The sequence below is a fragment of the Mchenga conophoros genome, linkage group LG5 (genome assembly GCF_057382185.1).
Source record: "Mchenga conophoros isolate Kocher_MC1m ecotype Shallow Benthic linkage group LG5, M_conophoros_male_GT1.1, whole genome shotgun sequence".
Lineage (NCBI taxonomy): Eukaryota > Metazoa > Chordata > Actinopteri > Cichliformes > Cichlidae > Mchenga > Mchenga conophoros.
In genome coordinates this window covers 14,372,962-14,392,636 of record NC_140530.1, presented here as the reverse complement: position 1 = coordinate 14,392,636, position 19,675 = coordinate 14,372,962, and the positions used below count along the sequence as shown (strand labels likewise).

Genomic DNA, 19,675 nt, shown 5'->3' with positions numbered 1-19,675 from the left:
AACAAAATACTAGAGGCCCAGAAGGATGCAATCAAACAGATGAGTTTATTGAACACACGCGTGGGAAGATGTACACTGCAAAACATCAGATGTAGATCTCCGCCCAAAAATACACTTCAGATTGCTTTTATAACGCCCCTTCTCGTGTTTTACAAGAACGTAATTTGTATCTTAAAAACATAATTTGCATCTTTTACAGACAATGATCATTTTAAGAGATAAACGCAGACACCGAAATTCCCCCTCTCTAGCATCTTCATCCAAATATGGCCCTGAAGATCCCCAGGGACTTGTCCTCCTCTTTGGCCCATCTTCTGTCACCTGTTACTAAGCAAACTCAAATGCAACAAGAAGCTGAATACATTCAGGCCTTCACTCAAGCCTGTTTCTAGATTATATGTATTATATGTGTTTTGTAGGCATGTATGCAGTTTTAACCTTCTATAGCTTCAAGTCACTTGCACAATAGATCGTCCGGATATCGCGCCGAACGAGGCTTACAACCTCCAATTAACTGACTGAGCTCCAACTCTTTAATAAGCACAAAATGCAATGTGTATAAAATGGTCATAGCTGCACTTGTAATAAAAATGTTAATGTAATGCCAACAGTTTCACTAAATGTTTTAATGAAATGATGATTAATTTGATTAATGCAATGGTAATGACTTAATGCAAAGTTAATTAATGCAATGGTAATATGATGAGTATGAGTAGCAGTAAAATATTTTCCTTATTCCACACCCCCCTGCATAACAGTTGTGAGGACTGAAATATACAAAGGTCTGTGTGACTCTCCATGGATATGACTCTCTGAAGCATCCATGACCCACTGTCAAATTACATGTGCTTTTTGTGAACATGCTCTCATTTGTAAAGAGGATTCTGGTGAATCCCACTCAAGCTGCATATTGCTGGTCTGTGAGCAGAGATCCACGTCAGGCCCTCATGGAAACCTTATGGACTCTGACAGTTTGGTATGGCAGGATAGTATGTCCTATCCTGGAGAAGCTGGACTTCCGGTGCAACCTGAATGGGCTGCAGGTGCCATCTGATGCTACCAATAGTGACAAGAATACTAACAAAAAGCGATACTAGAGAAAATTCAGTCAGGAGGGATAAACAGAAAACAGTGGTCTGTGGTCACCACCTGCAACACTTTTAATTTTTGGAGGTTGTCTTGTTGCCCCTCCAGTGCTCCTGCTGGCACTTTCATTTGCACAGTGTGAATACATGTCGGCTGCCGACATGTATTCACACTGGTTTCTGCTCCCTTACTGGACAGACTGTGAAAACACAAAACCACAGCTCGCTTTAAACAACATTTTTTTCTGGTCTGGCAAAGATGACCAGAGCTGCCCTCAGTGCCAAATGATATCCTTCGAAGTTCCTTCCAAAGCTCCACTCTCACCACTGCTCATTATTGGCATCCCATTTGAGTGCCTTGGAATGGACATTATTGGATCTGTGGAGAAGAGTAAGACAGGGAATCGCTGTATGCTTGTAATTACTGATTATGCAACCAAATATCCTGAGGTTTTCCCACTGAAATCCATCAAGGCAAAATCAATGGCCTGTACAGCTCTTCTCAAGAGTAGGGTTTCCATGGGAAACACTGACCAACCAGAGAACTAACTTTATGTCAGGCGTACAAGCTGCTGGGTATTATTAAGCCTGAGGACCACTTCATAAAACCCTCTGACTGATGGACTAATGGAGCAGTTTAATCAGACTCTAAAGCAGATGCTTCGAAAGGTGGTAGATGAGAATGGAAGGGCTTCCTTATCTTCTCTTTGCCTACAGGAAGTACCACAAGCCTCCACTGGTTTCTCTCTGTTTGAACTCTTGTATGGTTATGAGTTTCAGGACCTCTAACCTTCTTAAGAAACATTTGGGAGGAAGACGAGGCAAAGTTGGAATCTGTTAACATTGTTTACTATGTTGTGCAGATGAGGGAGTGACTTCAGAAAATGAGTGTCCAGTCGAACACGACCAAAATCCTGCAGAAGCATAAGTTCTGGTATGACTGATCAGCCCGGCAGAGGTCCCTTAGTCCTGGACAAAAAGTGTTGGTGCGCCTCCTTACTAACAACAATAAGCTACTGGCTAAGTGGCAAGGACCCTTTAAGGTTCAGAAGAAACTGGGTTCCACTACTTACTGGATGTCTACACTCCAGCTCCAGCAGGGTTCTGCATATAAACCTTTTGAAGGAAGGGGTGCAGAGGAAGGGGAGCAATACTTACATTCTGCTGCTGTGGCAAACTGTGACCTTAGCCATCTGCCAGAGGATAAACAGCTTCAGGTGAAGGGTGAGTGGAACTCTGAAGTATATCAAGTGAATCCGGGTAGAACAGGTATTGCTGAATGACAACTCTGTCATTAAAGAGGGAGCCATGGGAAGGCGTCTGAGTTACAGGATTCCTGAATGTCTTTTGGCATCTCTAAAGAAGTAAGTTGACTTAATGTTGTCCTTGGGGATCATCGAGCCTTCAAGGAGCGTTTCACTGCATGTTTCACTGCTCAGTGACAAAAATACTTGTGAGCCCCTGAAACAAGATCAAAGACAATGCATTTACCAGACCTCATACCACAGGATATACCCAGGGGAAGCTACACTAAGTGTGTATGGTTCACCGCAGATATATAAACAGGGTGTATCTTTAAGACCAATTGTCTGTATGATCAATTCAGTCACCTATAACATCTAAAAGTTCTGTCTTCAACCTCAACACGCTGGTAGGCAGCTCTAAACACCACATCCAGAACACCTTGGATTTTGTTGAGAAGGTGAAAGATGTCATTATGGAGGCTGATGAAATAATGGTCTCGTACGATGTTACATCTCTCTTCACTTGTGTTTCAGTCACTGAAGCAGTGGAGGTAGTTCATAAGAGATTACAGGATGACCCCAACCTCAGCAACAGGACAACTCTCAGCACCAACCAAGTGTGTTTGATGTTGGAACTGTGTCTTCATTTCATATAATTCACATACAAGGGTCAGTACTACAGGCAGTAACATGGGTTTGCTATGGGTTGTATGCTATACATTCAAATAATTCACCTATTATTGGTCATTGATCAATAGTCACTGATCAATGTTCATCACAATTTGCATATTAATGATCCTGAAACTGACCTTACAGGCCATTGTTCAACAGTGGTGCTAGTTTCAGTCAAATGTACTTTTTATAAAGTTGGGAAAACCCGCAGTCAGCTGAGACTGAAGAAATCAATTTTGAAAACATCAAAACATTTCATATTTTTTAAGATGTTGTTTTTTGTTTATTAAGCCCTAGGCCTGCAAGTGCACAGTGCAGTGCAGCTGTGTTGTTCAAGTTTTTAATGCCTCAGCAGAGAAGTCGTTTTTGCCTTTCCAGGAAGGTTCTCCGCAGAGATTACCAGCACAGTTGAAAACTCAGCAGGCTTGTATGGATGCTGATTTCCTTTAAAAGCTCTGACTGGCAGAAACGCAAAGTAGCACATAATGAAATGACATAATAAACTCCATCATATATGAATGAGGCAAGCGTTTATTTACTGATTTCCAACTGTAAAGGGTCTGCTGTAGTTTTTGCTGAACACGCCACTTTGTTGCAGATGCCTTCTCGCGAATGAACACTAGAGGGAGACACCAGCTCACTGATTTCTTAAGCAATCACTGCGCTAAAGAAATCAATGAAATTAGGTCAATAAATAAACAAGTTTTCTTTTTTTATTCACACTTTTTTATCTTCATGTGATTTTCTGAGTGAGATAAAAACAATAACGGACTAGCAAACGAGTTTCTACTTTTTCCAAAAATAACAAAAACTTAGTTCTAAGCACCAGATTATATAAGAAACTACTTATTGTAGTCTAAATTTACAAGAAATAAGAAGCAACTGTGTTATATATTTTGGGTCTGTACTTTAATCATAAAGAGATCAGTTAAGTGTTATCATAATCTAGCTAAGAATATGAACTTTTAAAATGATCTAAAGTTATCACAGAGTGGTTTAAAAGCAGTGTTTCCGCTCGGCTGTAGTGTACTGTAAAGTGTGACTCAGCCTCATATAGCACTGCTACGGCTGTGTCTTTAAAACCCTGCTCTTGGCTCCTTGCCCAGAAAGTTTATTTCCCATTTCCCATCCAGCCACATGGACTGATCACCACCACGCAGAGCGAACAAGAATTTCCACTCTGAGAGCGGCAACTCCAGCAGCTGTTCTGAACACAGGACTTTAATCTTTGACCAGGGATTTCTACATCCACGGCTCGGTGAAGGACTTAAACCTCGCAGCAGATCTGCCACAGCTTGTCAGTCAACAGAGATTTGAGGTATTATTTAAAAACTGAGAGCTTTTGAACAGTTCTTTTTCTCCTGCCAGTCAGGTGCACCGTTATTCATGTAAGTAAGTGGTCTGTGTAGTTTACATGCTTGCTTTTGTTAACAGTGTGTTTTCTGGTACTGATCAGCTACTTTTTGGACAGTGTGTCAGATGACTCTTTGAATGTGTCGTGTCTGTTTCGTTCTGCTGCCATGTGAGCACTATTGTCTTTTTCTTTTCTTTTTTTTGCATGAATACAAAGCCTCTTTTCACAAATCTATAATTCCCCTCTCCTGTTGACCAGGCGGTTTTGTAGTTTGTGGGGCTGTAAAGTAGCTCTGCTCATTAGTGCTTCTCCTGTGAAGGCTGTAACTGGCAGGTTGGTGAAAGCTTGCACACATGACATTTAGTTGCCTTAGAGGAGGAATTAGGCACAAAGATTTAAAGGCAAACAATGTTGGCAAGGACAATTAGGTTAAGATTGACTGTTTTGTTTGTTCAAACTGTCACAGCCAGCAGTAAACAGGACGCTTGCCTTCACACACTCACACATTTACGCAGTGATGCTCTGATTGACTGAGCAGACTAAGGCACAGACACACCACCGTAAGAGATGACGTGATAAGCCAAGTGAGACTCTTTTAGAGACAGACTGGTTTGTTATTGCCGGTGTCTTGCACAGGGGCTACATCATGTGCTGCTGAAGTTTCTGGAGAATTTTCTGGGAAGATGAGGTCACAGGGAGACACACCCAGAGGGGCCTTTTCCAAGCAGGAAAGGCCACGGGTGGAAGACATTCATCAGTGGCTTTGAGTGAGTCACTTGCCATGAGAAAGCTGCAGTGCTGTTGGAATTTCCTTTCAGCGTGGAGCACAGAGGTTTTAACCTGGATATTTAAACTGAGCTGGATGGCGTCACATACACAGACAGTTCTTATTCAAATACACAGTTAGAGGCTGTATGCTTTAGTTCTACACAAGTTCCTGCTCTGTTAAGATGTTTGAGTATCAAAGAGTGCAGATATAAAAAGGAGTATAACAGTAAGAGCTGGCTCCAGCTGCTGGAATGTGGCTGGAATGAGGTTTATTTCCTCTTGGCTGAAAAGATCAAGATGGATGACCTGTGGATATTTAACCCCCCACATCCCCACCTCTGCTCTCTTCATGTGATTTTTTTATGTTTACATATACCAAGTGGAATTTCTTTTTGAGTCACAGTCAGGTTTAAAAATAGTAATATATTGCGTCTTCAGCTTTGCTCTCAGTGGCGGCTCCTGAAAAAAATCTCAGGGGGGGCAATTTTTATGATATCGACTAAAATGACCCATTTAACCCTTTAAGACCTACCATAGAACCAAGTTCGCCAGAGCTTATATTATATTTTTACATGCTGTGGAGCCATTTTTGGGAGCATTTCAAGTTGCTATACATCAATACAACCATTATAGCCCAAACTTTAATAATATGTCTGCATTAGGTGCATAGTAATTACATAAATTGCAAAAAAGTGCAATAAACTACAAAAAAATTGAAAATCGTTTTTGTTTTTTTAACATATATTTCTAGTTAGAGAAATTTAAGAGGCTTATCCCTCAAAACTGTAAATACAAAAAAGTTACACAAACTAGTTTCCCACCACAGGAAATTTATTTTGAGTGTCTTCATAGTTTTATTTTTGAAATACACCAATTTTTATATACTGCAGGAAAAACAAAAATAAATATTATAGTGCAAATTTGCAAAATAACAGCATATGCATCAAAATAAACTATTTCCAGCAGTGCAATATGAGTCTTAAGCATCCCAGAAACGACACAGAAAGTCATAAAGTCAAACATAACTTTTTAAAACACATAACAAGTAAAACACAAGCTCATAAGGCCTCGATCGTAAAAAACTACATTTCCGCAAAATGACGTCACTTCCGGTTTCGGGCAGGTCATGCGGTCATGTGATAGTTCGCGCTGATGGACGTAGGAAGTGTTACAAACAGCTGATGGATCGGCGAAGCGTGTTTCTGGAATATCATGTTTTTGTTGCTGCAAGTGATTTTTATGCAGTTTTTGCAAAGCTATATGTGGAAGGAAACTGTGACCGAGGACAAGCTGATGGCATAAGATGTAAGTACAACTCCTCCAGTTTCATATGCAAAAAAAATTATTGCGCTAGCTTACTTGGTTGCAGAGCTACCGGGATTTAAAAATAGTTACGCAAAACAGAGCGTGCCCGCTCCGATCGGCTGTAAAGGGTTAATGAGTACATCAAACAACACAATTTTAATTTAAATTTAAATATTCTGGCCATTTGTATAGATTTGTAAAAATGAACATGAACAGATTTTTTTTTTTTTTGAATGAATGAATGAAAAATAACTATTGAAAACAACAACTGTAAACTGATTGGGGGGGGTGGGCTAAATGCGTCCCCGCATTGCTAGCTCAAAAGCACCACAAAACTTAATACAATCGATGATTTTAGATAAAATATGACGGTTTTTATCTACCTCTTCGTTGTGCCTTCTTAAAGCAATCCGATGTCCATCATCTAGCTGCGCCGCTATGCTAGTTTTCCCTAGCACAGCTAGCTTTACACTGTTGTCCATATGAACTCGTGAGCTTTCATGTTTCTTGATTCGTTCGGAGAGGTGCTTTAAATCGGTTTGTCCAGATTGTGTCCACGTCAAATCACACTTGTCACTTTTGAACAGTATGCACGGGAAACAAAAAAGTGCATTAGCTGTTCCACAGCCTGTCAGCCACGACTTGCGCTGGAACCAACTCCGACAAAAAGTCCTGTTGTATGCTTTTGACTTCTCCTTCGTTGCCTGGGTTAGTTGAATTTCGGGCTTGTCAGGTCCCAACTCTTTAACTTGCAGTTTTTCTGCCATTGTCCTTCTGGCAAAAGGGTAGGTTAGAAGCGATCTAACCGAATTTGGGGGAGGCTGTGCCTCAACCGTTAACAATACCGCTGCCATCGTCTCTCTCTGACCTTATAGCTCACTTAGGCTACTGACTGAGGTAAAATTCTAGAACAGCAAATCTTCGCGCGTTTTCTGCAGGGGCGCAATTTTAAGCGCCCCCAAACCATTTAATTCAGCGACGCTGATAGGTCAAATATTTATTATTTTCCCCTGGCAACCATTTAATGATAGGCTATTTCGCTGCATATCAAGGGCGCTTTGACGAGCGCCCCAGAAGAAGAAAAACACCGTTTGTTGGTTGAACTTTAATGAGTCAGCTGGTGAAAATGTTAAAATACGCCTGGCTGTATATGGGCACACACATAGTAAAACTATCATTGATGAATTTTTTAAAAATATATATTTTTACTCCTCCACATTTGGGGGGGCGGAGCCCGAGCGCCCCCTATGGGCCAGCCGCCACTGTTTGCTCTGATGTTGAGAGGCCCAGAGACTGAGATTTTATGTAAACGGATATGGCCGAGAGGGCCCACAGAGGCGGAAGCAGAAGTGGGGGTTGTTGAGTCACTGCAGTACTGTTCCTCCGACGTGTCACTTCTGGTCTCATGCCTCTCAATAGGCTCACATACACAGACAGAGACTGAGATAACACAGTGTTAGATTGGGGCAGACGGTCATGGTGTGGCCAAAGGGAAAAAGAAAGTAAGCTGTTGCAATAAAATAGCAAATAATCATAAATTTTCATCATTGTAGAAACACACACAGACATACTATAATGACAAGAGGACTCCCTGCTGTATGTAAAGGCTTCATTTTGTGGCTGTGACCCTGCTCCCTCTGCTCACTGCTGCTTCTGTTGCATATTACATACAGTACAGTGGCTTTACTTTGGCACACAGCCGCTAGAATTACTCAGAATCCAATTTTAACTGTGTTTTCTTACTGCTCCCTGCTATGTAATACACCACACAGACTTCAACTTATTTTCTAAATAATGAAACCCTGGTGTCACGTTACTCACTGAACTGTATTTCTGACATATATTTACCATAATTCATGTTGCTGTCACCCGTGCTTGCATTATGGTCCTTAACTATTATGGAAACCCACAGAAAGGATTTACGTCCTGTGACTGATGATGGAGGGAGGAGTTTTTCTCTGATTAAACCCTGTGGTCATTCCAACAAACACTAAACTACACAGATTCTGGTTTCATACCAGTCTGTCACATGAGGTCACTCAAAGACAAATGATTATAATTTTATGTCTGCGGCATTTTTTTTCACTTGGGTGTGAGAGATTATAATTCTGCAGATTTTCTCCCTCTCTCTTTTTTGTTAACCCTGAACAGTCCACCGAGTTTTCTCAACAACTTAGAGATATCAGGCCACATGTTCATCTTAATTTTGCTAATCTATGAAAATTAAATGTTATTGAGGCATTATTGAGTAAATTTCACAGCTGAGTTTATTCAGTGATTGGATTTATAGTTTAATAATTACCTTCCATTAAAATAACTGTTTCATGTACTAAATGTAATTTGTACCATTTCATTTCATCCAATTTTGTTAATCCTAGTTAAATAGCATAGATAGTTTCCTATAATTAGAAACTTACTGGGTTATTTCAAACCCAGCTTTTATAGTCTTTTATTCTTGTTTACACTTAAAAATTATTTAACAAAATATATTTTGCTTTCTTCATTTTAAATATCCATATAGTACATCAAATAGAAAATTACTGCAGGAAATACTCATCTAAACGATCAAGATTGGAGGTACGACACACCCTTCAAAGTGCCCTCTGTCAGGCATATGGGAGTCCTTTTGTTTTTTATCAGATACTAGTTGAATGAATGTCTGTTTTTTGCAAGTCTGTGTCGCCCAGTATATTCCATGTGATGCAATGTGTGGTATGAAAACTGGCTGATCTTTTCATGCTCCTTGGCTCTTGACAGAATTTACAGCTCAAAGCATGATCGGGCGCAAAACAAGGCATCTTTGTGCAAGGCAGATATCAGTTTAATAATGTTCCAGTTGTTTCAAAACTACGGCTGTGGTTCCCTCATTTATGGCTTGTTTAACCAGCTAGCTAGGATCACAATATTTAAGGTATCTTCCTTGGGCCACACCACATTTTCCTTGATGAGACTTTCCACCCTCTAAATACTAACTCCATGTTTGCAGATTACTGTCGCATAACTAAGATACTTTTCCAGCTCCAGGGACTTGAGGAGACTTGTTTCCACTTGCTTGTGATGGTGCAGTCCAATAAAGAGCTATTGCGTCAGGACTAATCGTAAATCAGCCACAACTAATATACGACAGACAGTTGAGGTAAATTTAAAAATTGATCATTTCCTCGCAATGCAATCCCCAGATAAGTAACCTTGGGTGCTGGTGTTCATATTGACATATATCATTATTTATTAACACATCCAGTCAAGTAAAATATGCCTCACACAGTAACCTGCAGCACTCAAAAGGATCCACGCTGAATGTTTTGATGCCAGACTACATTACGGGTCAGTGCCATTTTAGCAGCATTAACTCACACAGTGCATAGTTTCTGATAGTCATTTGACATTGAGCATTATGGATTTTTTACTCTTCCGAATGATTTTCACTGGCACTGATTGTGTTGTAGAGATGGGAAAATGCACTTCATCAAAACACCCAAGACATTTTCACAGCACCAAAGCAGCTGTTTGTTTCCGATTGTACTAAGAGTCGTTTCACACAAACTGCATAAAAACTTGCAAAAAGAAAATAGAAATAGAAAAGCCTGCACTTCAAAGAACAGTGGCTCTGTGTTCTTCTGAATACTCTTTCAGCATCGGGAACTGGTCAAGCCAGATCTCTCAAAAGCCCTGAGCCACATCCCACTTTATCTCATGACTAACAATATCTTTTTATGCCTTAGACTTTATACACAAAACAACTGAGCAACACAAGACACAAGCAGATCCCTCCCAATTTTATTACAGTAGTTTTACAAATTGAACGTTTACTCTCGGTGAGCGCAGTTAAATTGCGAAAGTAGCTGAGCAGAGGAGGGAGGACCTACCTGTCAAGAAAGAAATCTGACAGCAGTGCACCGATGAGGACGATGACTGCTAGCTGAGGGAAATAAATACAGTAGTGGAATGTGTCTGTTCATCTGTTGAAGAGTGGAAAGCTCAAAATGGGTGGAACTCAAAGTCAGAGGAAGAACAGCAGGAGATCCAGCTCAAGGAGTTACACCAACACCGTCACGTGAGTCCAGCCTCTCAGCTGTTTGATAATTTTACGGCACTTTGAGCTGATGCAGAACGAGGATTTCCACCTCTCCTACATGACTAACTCATGCAGTTATAACAGCATCAGCAAAGACACTTTAAACGTGCTAATGGATTTTCATGGGCTGTACTATACAAACTAAAATACAGACCTTGTGCTAGATTTCCCTTCTCTTTGCGCTCGGTGTGAGACAGACTTGCGCACACATGCAAATATTCACACACCCTAAAATGAACCCGTAGATAAGGTTGCATAGAGATGGGACTGTTAAATGTTTGCTCACTGTAGTTCCAAGTATGTGGATGTGGTTGTCCCTCTGCTTTTAGCAAACATAGAAGTGACAATAAAAGACGCAACACCACAATATGTCAAAGTAAATCAAACAGCACAGATAAGTTTAGCTTGTTCAGAATATTGTTTTTCTTTTTTAAAGGCTTGGGGGGGGGTTGGGGACAGTAACACAGAGAAGTTGTGACTTGACATGGTGAGCTTTGATTTGTCTGAACAGATCCTCAGTCGTCATCATAAAAAAGGAAAGAAAAAAGATCTCAATGCGAGAAATATTGCTTCACTGTGTCAATGTTTGCTTGAGGTTATTCGCATCCTTGTTTGTACTAGCAGGAACAGTGGCACCTCTGCCCTGTGTGTGTGTGTGTGTGTGTGTGTAGGCGACACTCCAGTTCAATCCTTCAGCAACTCTTATTGTGGTCTACATTAAATAAGAGTTACCTAACCACTGTAAGTGAGGATATAACTGCACAGCACTGAAAGACAGGTCAATAATGTTTATTTGTTTGTTTTTACGGTGGCAGTAAAATAATGAGGGCATATCCTGTACTCTTAAGAATAGAGGTAAAACTCAATTTAGTCTCAACTGGTTGCATGACTCTTCACAGCTGAGGAAATAAATGAAAACGACACATTTCCTCTTGGTGTCAATATGCGTAAGTGCCCAGTTTTTAAATCTGTGGAAATTCTCTTCTGACTCCTAACTTTGGCCTTCTGTTTCAAAGCTGTTCGGTGTGGTCTCCGTCTCTTCCGATCTGACCCAGGCTTTGGGTGAAGTGTTCTTCTGGGTTTTGGGCACGAGCGAGTCAGGCTGGCAGGTATCAGCGAACCTCTCTCGCGCCTTCTCCCAGTTCTTTTGGGACTTTGATTTAGTCAAAGACGCGTCGTCCAGAGACATGGCGGCAGCTGCTCCCAAACCCGACTGGGACTTTCGGATTTTCAGTTGAATCTGTGAAGACGGGAACGGAAAAGGAAGACAATTGAATCACATTGCTGTTTTGCACTGAAACAAAGGAGAACTTCCACCAGCAGAATCAGCGGATCGTCTTACCGGGTCTTTCATTCCGGTTCCCATTTTACCCAGTCCCTCTCCTTTCTTCCAGCCCATCTTTTCCAGCATCTTCCGTCCTTTATTCACTTCACTGATCTCCCTTTTGGAAAACAGACACAGTGAATGATCAACACTTGAATCTAGCATTTCCCATCAGGTGGAACTACAGCCATTTGCTAACACTTACTCATGAACAGAAGCCGGTGCATCATCGCGTTGGAAAGCACCCTCACTGCCCACTGTTTGCCTTCGAGATTCTGCTCGATCCTTATATTTGGGGTTCTTCAAGGCTTTCGTCTCCTCAAAGTCACCGCTCTGTTTGCAGAAAAGCAGAGAAATGAGTGCCTCCATTATTATAAAAAAGGAAAAGAAAAGACTAGAGGGTTAAAACTTATGACTGCACCAAGGTTTGCACTCACTTGCAGGCCATATTTGGCCTTCATCTGCTTCAGCTCTTTCTGTCGCAGTGATTCTTTATCCTCTTTGGTGAGAGCAGGACCTTTAGAAAACAACAGCGGCAAACTCAGGAGTGTAATCTCACACTGGGTAAGAGCACAGCTTTTACAACAAGAGCAGGCTCACTGTTGTTTCATGAATCTATGCAAAAAAAAAAAAAGATATTCCCCTCTCTGTGGACGTGTTTCACTTTAAGTAGCTCACCAGTGTTGTCTTCTCTCTTGTGCTTGCTGAGGTGAGCCATCACCTGACCGGGCTCACAGCCATCACAGGTATCGTTCCCTGAATGGATATGGAAGGACAACACAGTCTCTCCCATCTTCACTTCATCGCCGTGCATCAGTGCATGTGGCTCAGACTTGGTTTTGGGCTGCAGATGAAAGTATCATTGACGTGGTATCGGCTAAGTTCAGGTTTTGTTTGCTTTTTTCTTTTCAACTCAAACGTAAACAAAATGCTCACCTGTAAGATGCGGTTGCCATTGATCACCGTTCCATTCTGGCTTCCCTGGTCCACCAGCATGTAGCTCTGCTGCTCCTGGTCAAAATACACCTCTGCATGGAACTAGAACCACAAACATACTGGCATTTAGAAAGATCACATAAGCCTGTGTTAACAAAAAACAATCATTCATAACAGAGTAACTTCCATCCCTGCAGGAAAGCGGAAAGGAGAGGTACCTTGCTGACTCCCATTTCTGGTATTCGGATTGCGTGGTTCATATCTTTCTCTCTGAAAACACAAAAGACAGCATGTTGTCTTCACTTGGCTATTATATGACAGAGAGATCAATTTAACCTCTTTTTACTGACTACTCATAGTTTTAACAACGGCTCTGAAATCTTGTGAGTGATTTAATTCAAACTGCAACTAAAGTGCTAAAATTTCCCACTGTTGCAATGTGTGAACAAAATACACTTCTGCTGCCATGCAATCACCAAACAGCAACAGAAAACAACCCCACAGACCTGCCAATGGTGGCTGGAGAGTCGGCTGTGATGATGAACAGAGTGCCCACCTGCAGCACAGGAGACCTGACCACAGTCACTCTTACACAGGGAGGCCAGATGTCTTTGACTACAAGGAAAAAAAAATAAAGCACCACATACTCATATTCACAAAAATATGACAAGTCTCAGACAGCTACAAGCATTACCAAAAAGTGACAGGTCCATCAAACAAACTTGCCCCAGATAAAACAAACTGTGCACGCCATGTGAGTTAATTCAGACTACTCTTACTTCTCACCTTCTTGACTCTGTGTGTCCATTTCTGATTCAGGACTTTCCATTGAGGCTGCGCTCGAGGGCGACGAGAACGAGGGGGTAGACTCCCATTCTTCCCTCTCTGACTCTGTGATCTCACCCTCTTCTGGTTCACTGTTCCCCTCAGATCCATCACTCCGAGTGGCCTTCTTTTTCTTTTTATGTTTTTCCGACTTAGATTTCTTCCTTTTCTTCCTCGAGTCTCCCTTATCGTCATGGTGTGAGCCGTTTTTCTGCTTTTTTCTCTTTGATGGATATTTGTCGCCGTCTTCTTTGCGTTTGGACGAGTCTTTTCTCCGTGGAGCCACATCTGGACTGCGAGACCTTCGTTTTGCTTTCCGTGATTCTGTCTTCTTCTTAGTCGTTTGCCTTTCAACACAGTCGGCCTCGTCTTCTTCCAGCTTTACATCGTCACTTTTCACTTCCTGTCATTAAGACAGTGAGCAGTGAAACTACCATCTGCTGTGAAAGCTGGACTTTGTACTGTGGATCCCCAATCTTTTGGCACAGAAAGCTTATAGACGGTCTCAGTCTTCAAAGAGAATACATTAAAGACCTTTACCAGGTTAAATCAGGCCTGACAGCAAATTCTAAGTGTTGAGCTGAGCTTCAGCAACTTATTATTTGCGTCCTTTGAGGTTCATGGGTTTACTTTTTCACTTCACTAACTCTTTATTAGCCGTATCTCACACAAAAGGATTGAATGCAGGCAACACAGAGACCAGGGTCAGTGTTTGACTCACTGTGTCACCTTTAAAGATTGTTAAGGTGCTGTGTACAATAAGAAGCTAATTTTCAGTTTTTTAAAGAACAAAAAGCAAACACATACTTTTAAATCTTTTGCACATTAATATTAAAAAGGTATACCTCTGTAGGAAGGAGTTTTCCAGTAAGAGGAAATCTTCATTTTAGCCAAAGAGTTAGTCACCTCTTGCACCTAGGTCAGAGGAATAGTCTTTAAGTCAACTAGCTTCATATAAAAAGAAAAAAAATATCTATTTGAAGACTGAGACCAGCAAAACAAATTGGATTTTAAAGAGGGAACTGAAAGGTCAAAGCCAGCTGTCAGCAACAAAATGTAACATTTTTAAGGAATGCATAAATAAAATCTTGCACTATTACATACCCTATCATCCTGTGATGTTTTCTTGACTCCTTTCTTGAATTTTCTGCCTTTCTTATCAGCGTCCGTTTTTTCTTGATACGGCTCTGCACTACTCTGCACAGCAGGAACCTCAATCCTGGAATGAAACTGGTATCGTCCACTCTCTGCATCGTAGTAGTAGTAAATGCCAGAGTTGGCATCGTAGTACAACTGACTGGCCTGATGGAGAGGGGTGAAAAATGTCAGAAATGTGTGCCAAACTAAACTTCCTCTAAAATAATTTCTACTATAAACTGCCAAACTTTACAGCTCACACACCGAGTCGTAGTAGAAGCCCGTGCTGTGGTCATAATACATCCCAGAAGTCTCATCAAACACAAACCCAGTCTGTGTCATAGCTTCCTCAGCAGTGGCCCTCAACATATCTGCTATAGATCCTCCATCGCTCCCCTGAAACACAAATAGTTTTATAATGGTGACTATAAATGGAATATGACTCTTTTTATAAGTATAGGAATGCTAACATAAAAATAAAAAGACACACATGGATACCTCTGTTGTGACCGCTAAACTGGTCTGGTCTGGCTGAACTGACACATCTGCAGCTGTTGCTTCATTTGTTGTTGAGCTCTCTGCTGCCTCATAATCAGCTGGCGCCGTGTTCAGGCTTTCCTGAGTGTCTGCTCCCTCCGAGTTCAGACCGTAGTCTCCATAGTAGTAATTATAATAATCTGAAAAGGAATATTAAAACAGCTTTAGGCTGTTTTTAAACTTAATGACACAATGAGTAAATTTCATTCATGCGCATGTGAAAGTAACACACCAGTTTCTGTCCATACATGTTCTTCTGTTTGAGTTTCACAGTCGACTTTGTCTTTATCTTTTTTCTTCCGTTCATGAATCTCTGCACTCAGCTGGTCGACCTGAACCAACACACATTGAGATAAAATTCAGTGCGCAAACATTCAAAAATTCAAATTGATTTCCTTTCTTGGTTTAAACCATAATGCAGAAAAATAGAGCACAACTTAGGTTAAAAAAATAAATAAACCTTGGCCCTTTTGCCACTTTAAACATTAAACTGGCTCAAAATACACCTCAGAACAAACAAAACTACTATATGACATCATTTAGATCTAGACTGTCTAGATTATCTGCATTAATGCCGGTGTAGATTTTTGCATCATATTAAAGATGTCATATCTCATTATCATTGCTACAGTAATTCAACTCGTTTACTCGGTACGCAACAATAAGACAAGCCTGGTTATATCCGAGTGCTAGCCTCCAATTACCATTTAGTACCTCCAACAAAGCAAAGTGACAAATTTGTTTGACCACCACAAAAACACACCGCAAAGTACAATCAGGCTGAGAAAGAGGAGATACTGGCAACATGATAGTAAACATTTGACTCCATAGAGCATCATTCAGAGCACTCACTAGTTACACTCCATGTAACAGCAAGATCAAACACAAATGGAAAAAAACGATGAAGTTATTTGGTGGAAAATCAAGACTTTAAGCAGATGGTTTAAATACACAAAGCAGGTAGAGATTATTTTTCAATGTTTGTTCTGTGATAATATTGTGCAGCTCCTAAAGAGTTAGACAGTGAAGTGATTCTAATTACCTTTAAAGATTTCCAGATGAAAACACCACTTAGGCTAATGTTGTGCTGTTGTTTGATTAATGCTGTGCCACTGCTATCTCACTGTAACAGTGCTGCTGCTTTAAATTAGGAAGTCGGTAATCAATGACAGTAGATCATTGGAAAATAAAATCGATCTCCATATTGTGAGAATTTCTTTATTGCAAAATCTTTTGTTGCATCGTGATATAATTTGGAGGATATGTCTCCCATCTCTATGATATGTTTGGCTTCTTTTCATTTGAACTGACCTGCTTCCTCAGGTCTTCGTTATAGCCCTCCGTGCTCCGCTGCAGTCTTTCGGAGTGGCTCAGCTGCTTCTGTAACTTGGCCAGCTCGGCTCGGCACTCTTTGAGCTCCTGTTTCAAAGATTCGACTTTCAGCCGGAGTTTGGCCACTTCAGGCTCCGTGTCTTTTTCTTCGTGACTGTCGTCGTTCTCCATTTGTTAACCTAAAACAAAACGATAGCGCTTAGCGGGTAGCAACGGGTATATGAAAAAACCTGTAGACCTGTCCGCATATGTAACACACGGGGTGTTTATCAAGTCATGTAACTGCACGCGTGTATAAGCTAACTGAGCACAGATATTAATACCTGTTTCTTCTTACCGTTTCTTTCGTTTTCTTGGTCCTTTTAGTTGTAAACTTCCTCTCAGCACGGAGCATGAGCCGACCTGAAAGTTGAAAATAAAGATCTTATAACTATCCTGCATGTGCGATACAGCCGAGTACATGTTTTGATGATAATTAGACAGTTACAGTTGGAACCGTGGAAATGTTTATAGTCCGGCCTGTTGGTGACCGCCATTTACTACTAACGATTGCGTCACGACGGAAGTACGTCTTCTTTAGGTGTGGCGGACTTCTTTCCCTGTTATGAGGATCTTTACCGCCACCTAACGGTGGACCGCGTTCATAGTTACACAAACCACTAAAATGAACAATTAATCTAACTGTTCGTCTTTTCTTGTCTTTCCTGTCTTTTTGTGCGTTCACATTTCATTTTTGATTTGTTTTGACTCACTTTGTAGGTGTCAGCTTCTCATTTAAATTACTGTTTTAGTTCAATTTTACATAAGAGGGAACAGAAACCCAGCAAAAGGCTGGCCCTGTTACCAGGAGGCTAAGAAAATTATTGCTAATGTTAATTTGCAAGCATTAACTATCATAAAAAGCATAGATATAGTTATTTTGTTTTGTTATGCTACGCTATCACATTTATCTGGATTTTCTTGAATGAATATACTGGCATTCAAAAGGCTTTAATAGGTTGCAATGCTGTGAAAAAGCATTGCCCCTTTTCTGATTTTCATTGTATTTTTTATTTTTGTATACTTGTCACACATGTTTCAGATCATCAGACATTATAACCTAATTACATAAAATGCAGTTTTTAATTGTTGATTTCGGCGGGGGGGCTCCAAATCTACTTGGCCTTGTGTGGAATAGTAATTGCCCATCTTGTTAAATCCTGAATTAACCATGATTAACTACTTTTTTTTTTAAACACTAAGTTCAGTTTCGCTAATGACACCTAAACCTAATTACTGCCAGACCTGTTGAATTAACCACAGGAAGAGCCGTTATGGACAAATGGAGAAAACAAGAAGCAATTTTCTCTATTTGTGGAACAGAAATGTTCGGCTTAACAAAATTATTCCAAGAGCACATGAACGGCTCATCCAGGAGATCACAAAAGAACCCAGAACAACATCTGAAAAACTGCAGTCCTCTTTTGCTTCAATTAAGGTCAGAGTTCAACAATATTCAACAATAAGAAAGTGTGAATATATCATCCACCGGAGAGCTCCAAGGAGAAAACCACTGCTGACCAAAACAGCGCAAAGTCTCACCTCACATTTGCCAAAAAACATCTTGATCCCCAAGACTTTGGGGAAAATATTCTGTTGACTGATGAGACAAAAGCTGAAGTTTTTCAAAGATCTAAGTCACATCTGCACTAAACTAACACAGTATTTTAGTAGTAGTGGTAGTGTGATGGTCTGGGGCTGTTTTGCTGCTTCAGGACCTGGACGACTCACCGTAATTGATGGAACCATGAATTCTGCTGTTTACTAGAAAATCCTGAAGGAGAATTTCTGTATCTCAAGCTTACTTGAGTTATGCAGCAGGGAAATGACCCAAAACACACCAGCAAATCTGCCTCTGAATGCCTCAAAAGAAGAAGAAAAAAAAGTGAATATTTTTAAGCGACCTAATCAGAGTCTGGAATAAAATCCATTTGAGATGCTTTGACCTTAAACCATTCATTATCAAACCCGTCAATGTGGCTAAATTAAAACAATTCTGTAAAGAAGACATGACCAAAATTGTGACGTCAAAGATTCATTATCAGAAATGCTTGATTGTAGTTCTTGCTCTTAAGGGTGGCAACGCCAGTTATTATGTTTAGGGGGAATTTATGTCTTTACACAGGGTGAGGTAGGCCTGAACATAACGGAAAAAACAAAACAAAAAACAAAAAAGTGTGAAATAACTCAAAACATGTTTTATATTTTAGATTCTTCAAAACAGCCACCCTTTGCTTTGATTACTGCTTTATCTCTTGGCATTATCTCGATGAGCTTTCATGTGCTCGTCACCTGTAATGGTTTTCCAACAGTCTTGATGGAGTTCCCAGAGGTGCTGAGCAATGTTGGCCCTTTTGCCTTCACTCTGCGGTCCATCCCAAACCATCTCGACTGGGTTTAGGTCAGGTGACTGTGGAAGCCAGGCCATCTGGCGCAGCACTCCATCACTCTCCTTCTTGGTCAGACAGCCCTTACATGGCCTGGGGGGGGGGGGGGGGGGGGGTGTTTGGGGTCATTGTCCTTTGAAAAAAATAAAATCCTGGTCCAACTAAACACAAACCAGATGGGATGGCATGTCGCTGCAGGATGCTGTGGTAGCCGTGCTGCTTCAGTGTGCCTTCAATTTTGAATAAATCTCTAACAATGCCACCAGCAAAGCACCCCCACACCATCACACCTCCTCCTCCATGCTTCACGGTGGGAACCATGCATGCATCCGTTCATCTTTTCTGCGTCACTCAAAGACAGGGCGGGTGGAACCAGAGATCTCAAATTTGGACTCATCAGACCAAAGCACATTTTCCACTAATCTGATGTCCATTCCTTGTGTTTCTTGGCCCAAATAAATTTCTTCTGCTTGTTGCTTTTTCTTAGTAGTGGCTTCTTGACCATAAAGGCCTGATTCGAGCACTCTCCTCTGAACAGCTGATATATAGGTGTGTCTGCTACTGGAACTCTGTGTGGCATTTATCTGGGCTCTAATCTGAGGTGCTGTTAACTTGCGATTTCTGAGGCTGGTGACTCGGATGAATCTATCCTCAG

At 40.9% G+C, this 19,675-nt stretch overlaps 2 protein-coding genes across 6 annotated transcripts in view; one reads left to right on the top strand and one right to left on the bottom strand.

The window, feature by feature from the left end:
- The first annotated feature begins 4,161 nt into the window (after nucleotides 1-4,161).
- The window catches only part of tacc1 (transforming, acidic coiled-coil containing protein 1), a 33,123-nt gene continuing 17,609 nt past the window's right edge, over nucleotides 4,162-19,675 (top strand). Inside the window, exon 1 of one of the 4 annotated variants that reach the window (XM_085273497.1) lies at nucleotides 4,162-4,319. Coding sequence is in view for 1 of the 4 variants with exons in the window: in XM_085273495.1 (XP_085129621.1) it covers nucleotides 10,412-10,482 (71 nt within the window). In the remaining 3 variants the exon portion in view is untranslated. Of the gene's footprint in view, nucleotides 4,390-5,890; nucleotides 6,429-10,230; nucleotides 10,483-19,675 lie in introns of those variants that run through there. The other 3 variants (XM_085273498.1, XM_085273496.1, XM_085273495.1) reach the window with 3 other exon arrangements.
- aggf1 (angiogenic factor with G patch and FHA domains 1) lies at nucleotides 11,277-17,155 on the bottom strand. Of its 2 annotated transcripts, none has more exons than XM_085273500.1 (16): nucleotides 17,082-17,155; nucleotides 16,932-16,996; nucleotides 16,574-16,773; nucleotides 15,495-15,594; nucleotides 15,224-15,402; nucleotides 14,990-15,121; nucleotides 14,693-14,890; nucleotides 14,434-14,503; nucleotides 13,270-13,378; nucleotides 12,982-13,033; nucleotides 12,764-12,865; nucleotides 12,506-12,671; nucleotides 12,265-12,344; nucleotides 12,033-12,160; nucleotides 11,846-11,945; nucleotides 11,277-11,743 (listed from the first exon to the last, which is right to left on the bottom strand). In XM_085273500.1, the coding sequence occupies exons 3-16, from the start codon at nucleotides 16,763-16,765 to the stop codon at nucleotides 11,495-11,497; spliced, it is 1,857 nt and encodes a 618-aa protein (XP_085129626.1). In that variant the 5' UTR covers nucleotides 16,766-16,773; nucleotides 16,932-16,996; nucleotides 17,082-17,155; the 3' UTR covers nucleotides 11,277-11,494. The 2 variants fall into 2 exon arrangements, with proteins under 2 accessions (XP_085129626.1, XP_085129625.1); XM_085273499.1 differs by lacking the exon at nucleotides 14,434-14,503 and adding an exon at nucleotides 13,550-13,991.

Coding starts and splice junctions, on each gene's coding strand:
- aggf1 (XM_085273499.1), bottom strand. CDS start 16,765: ATGGAGAACGACGACAGTCACGAAGAAAAAGACACGGAGCCTGAAGTG. Junction 15,595..16,573: donor ACGAAGACCTGAGGAAGCAG/GTCAGTTCAAAT, acceptor GTGTTGGTTCAG/GTCGACCAGCTGAGTGCAGA. Junction 12,672..12,763: donor ATGGCAACCGCATCTTACAG/GTGAGCATTTTG, acceptor TTTCATCTGCAG/CCCAAAACCAAGTCTGAGCC.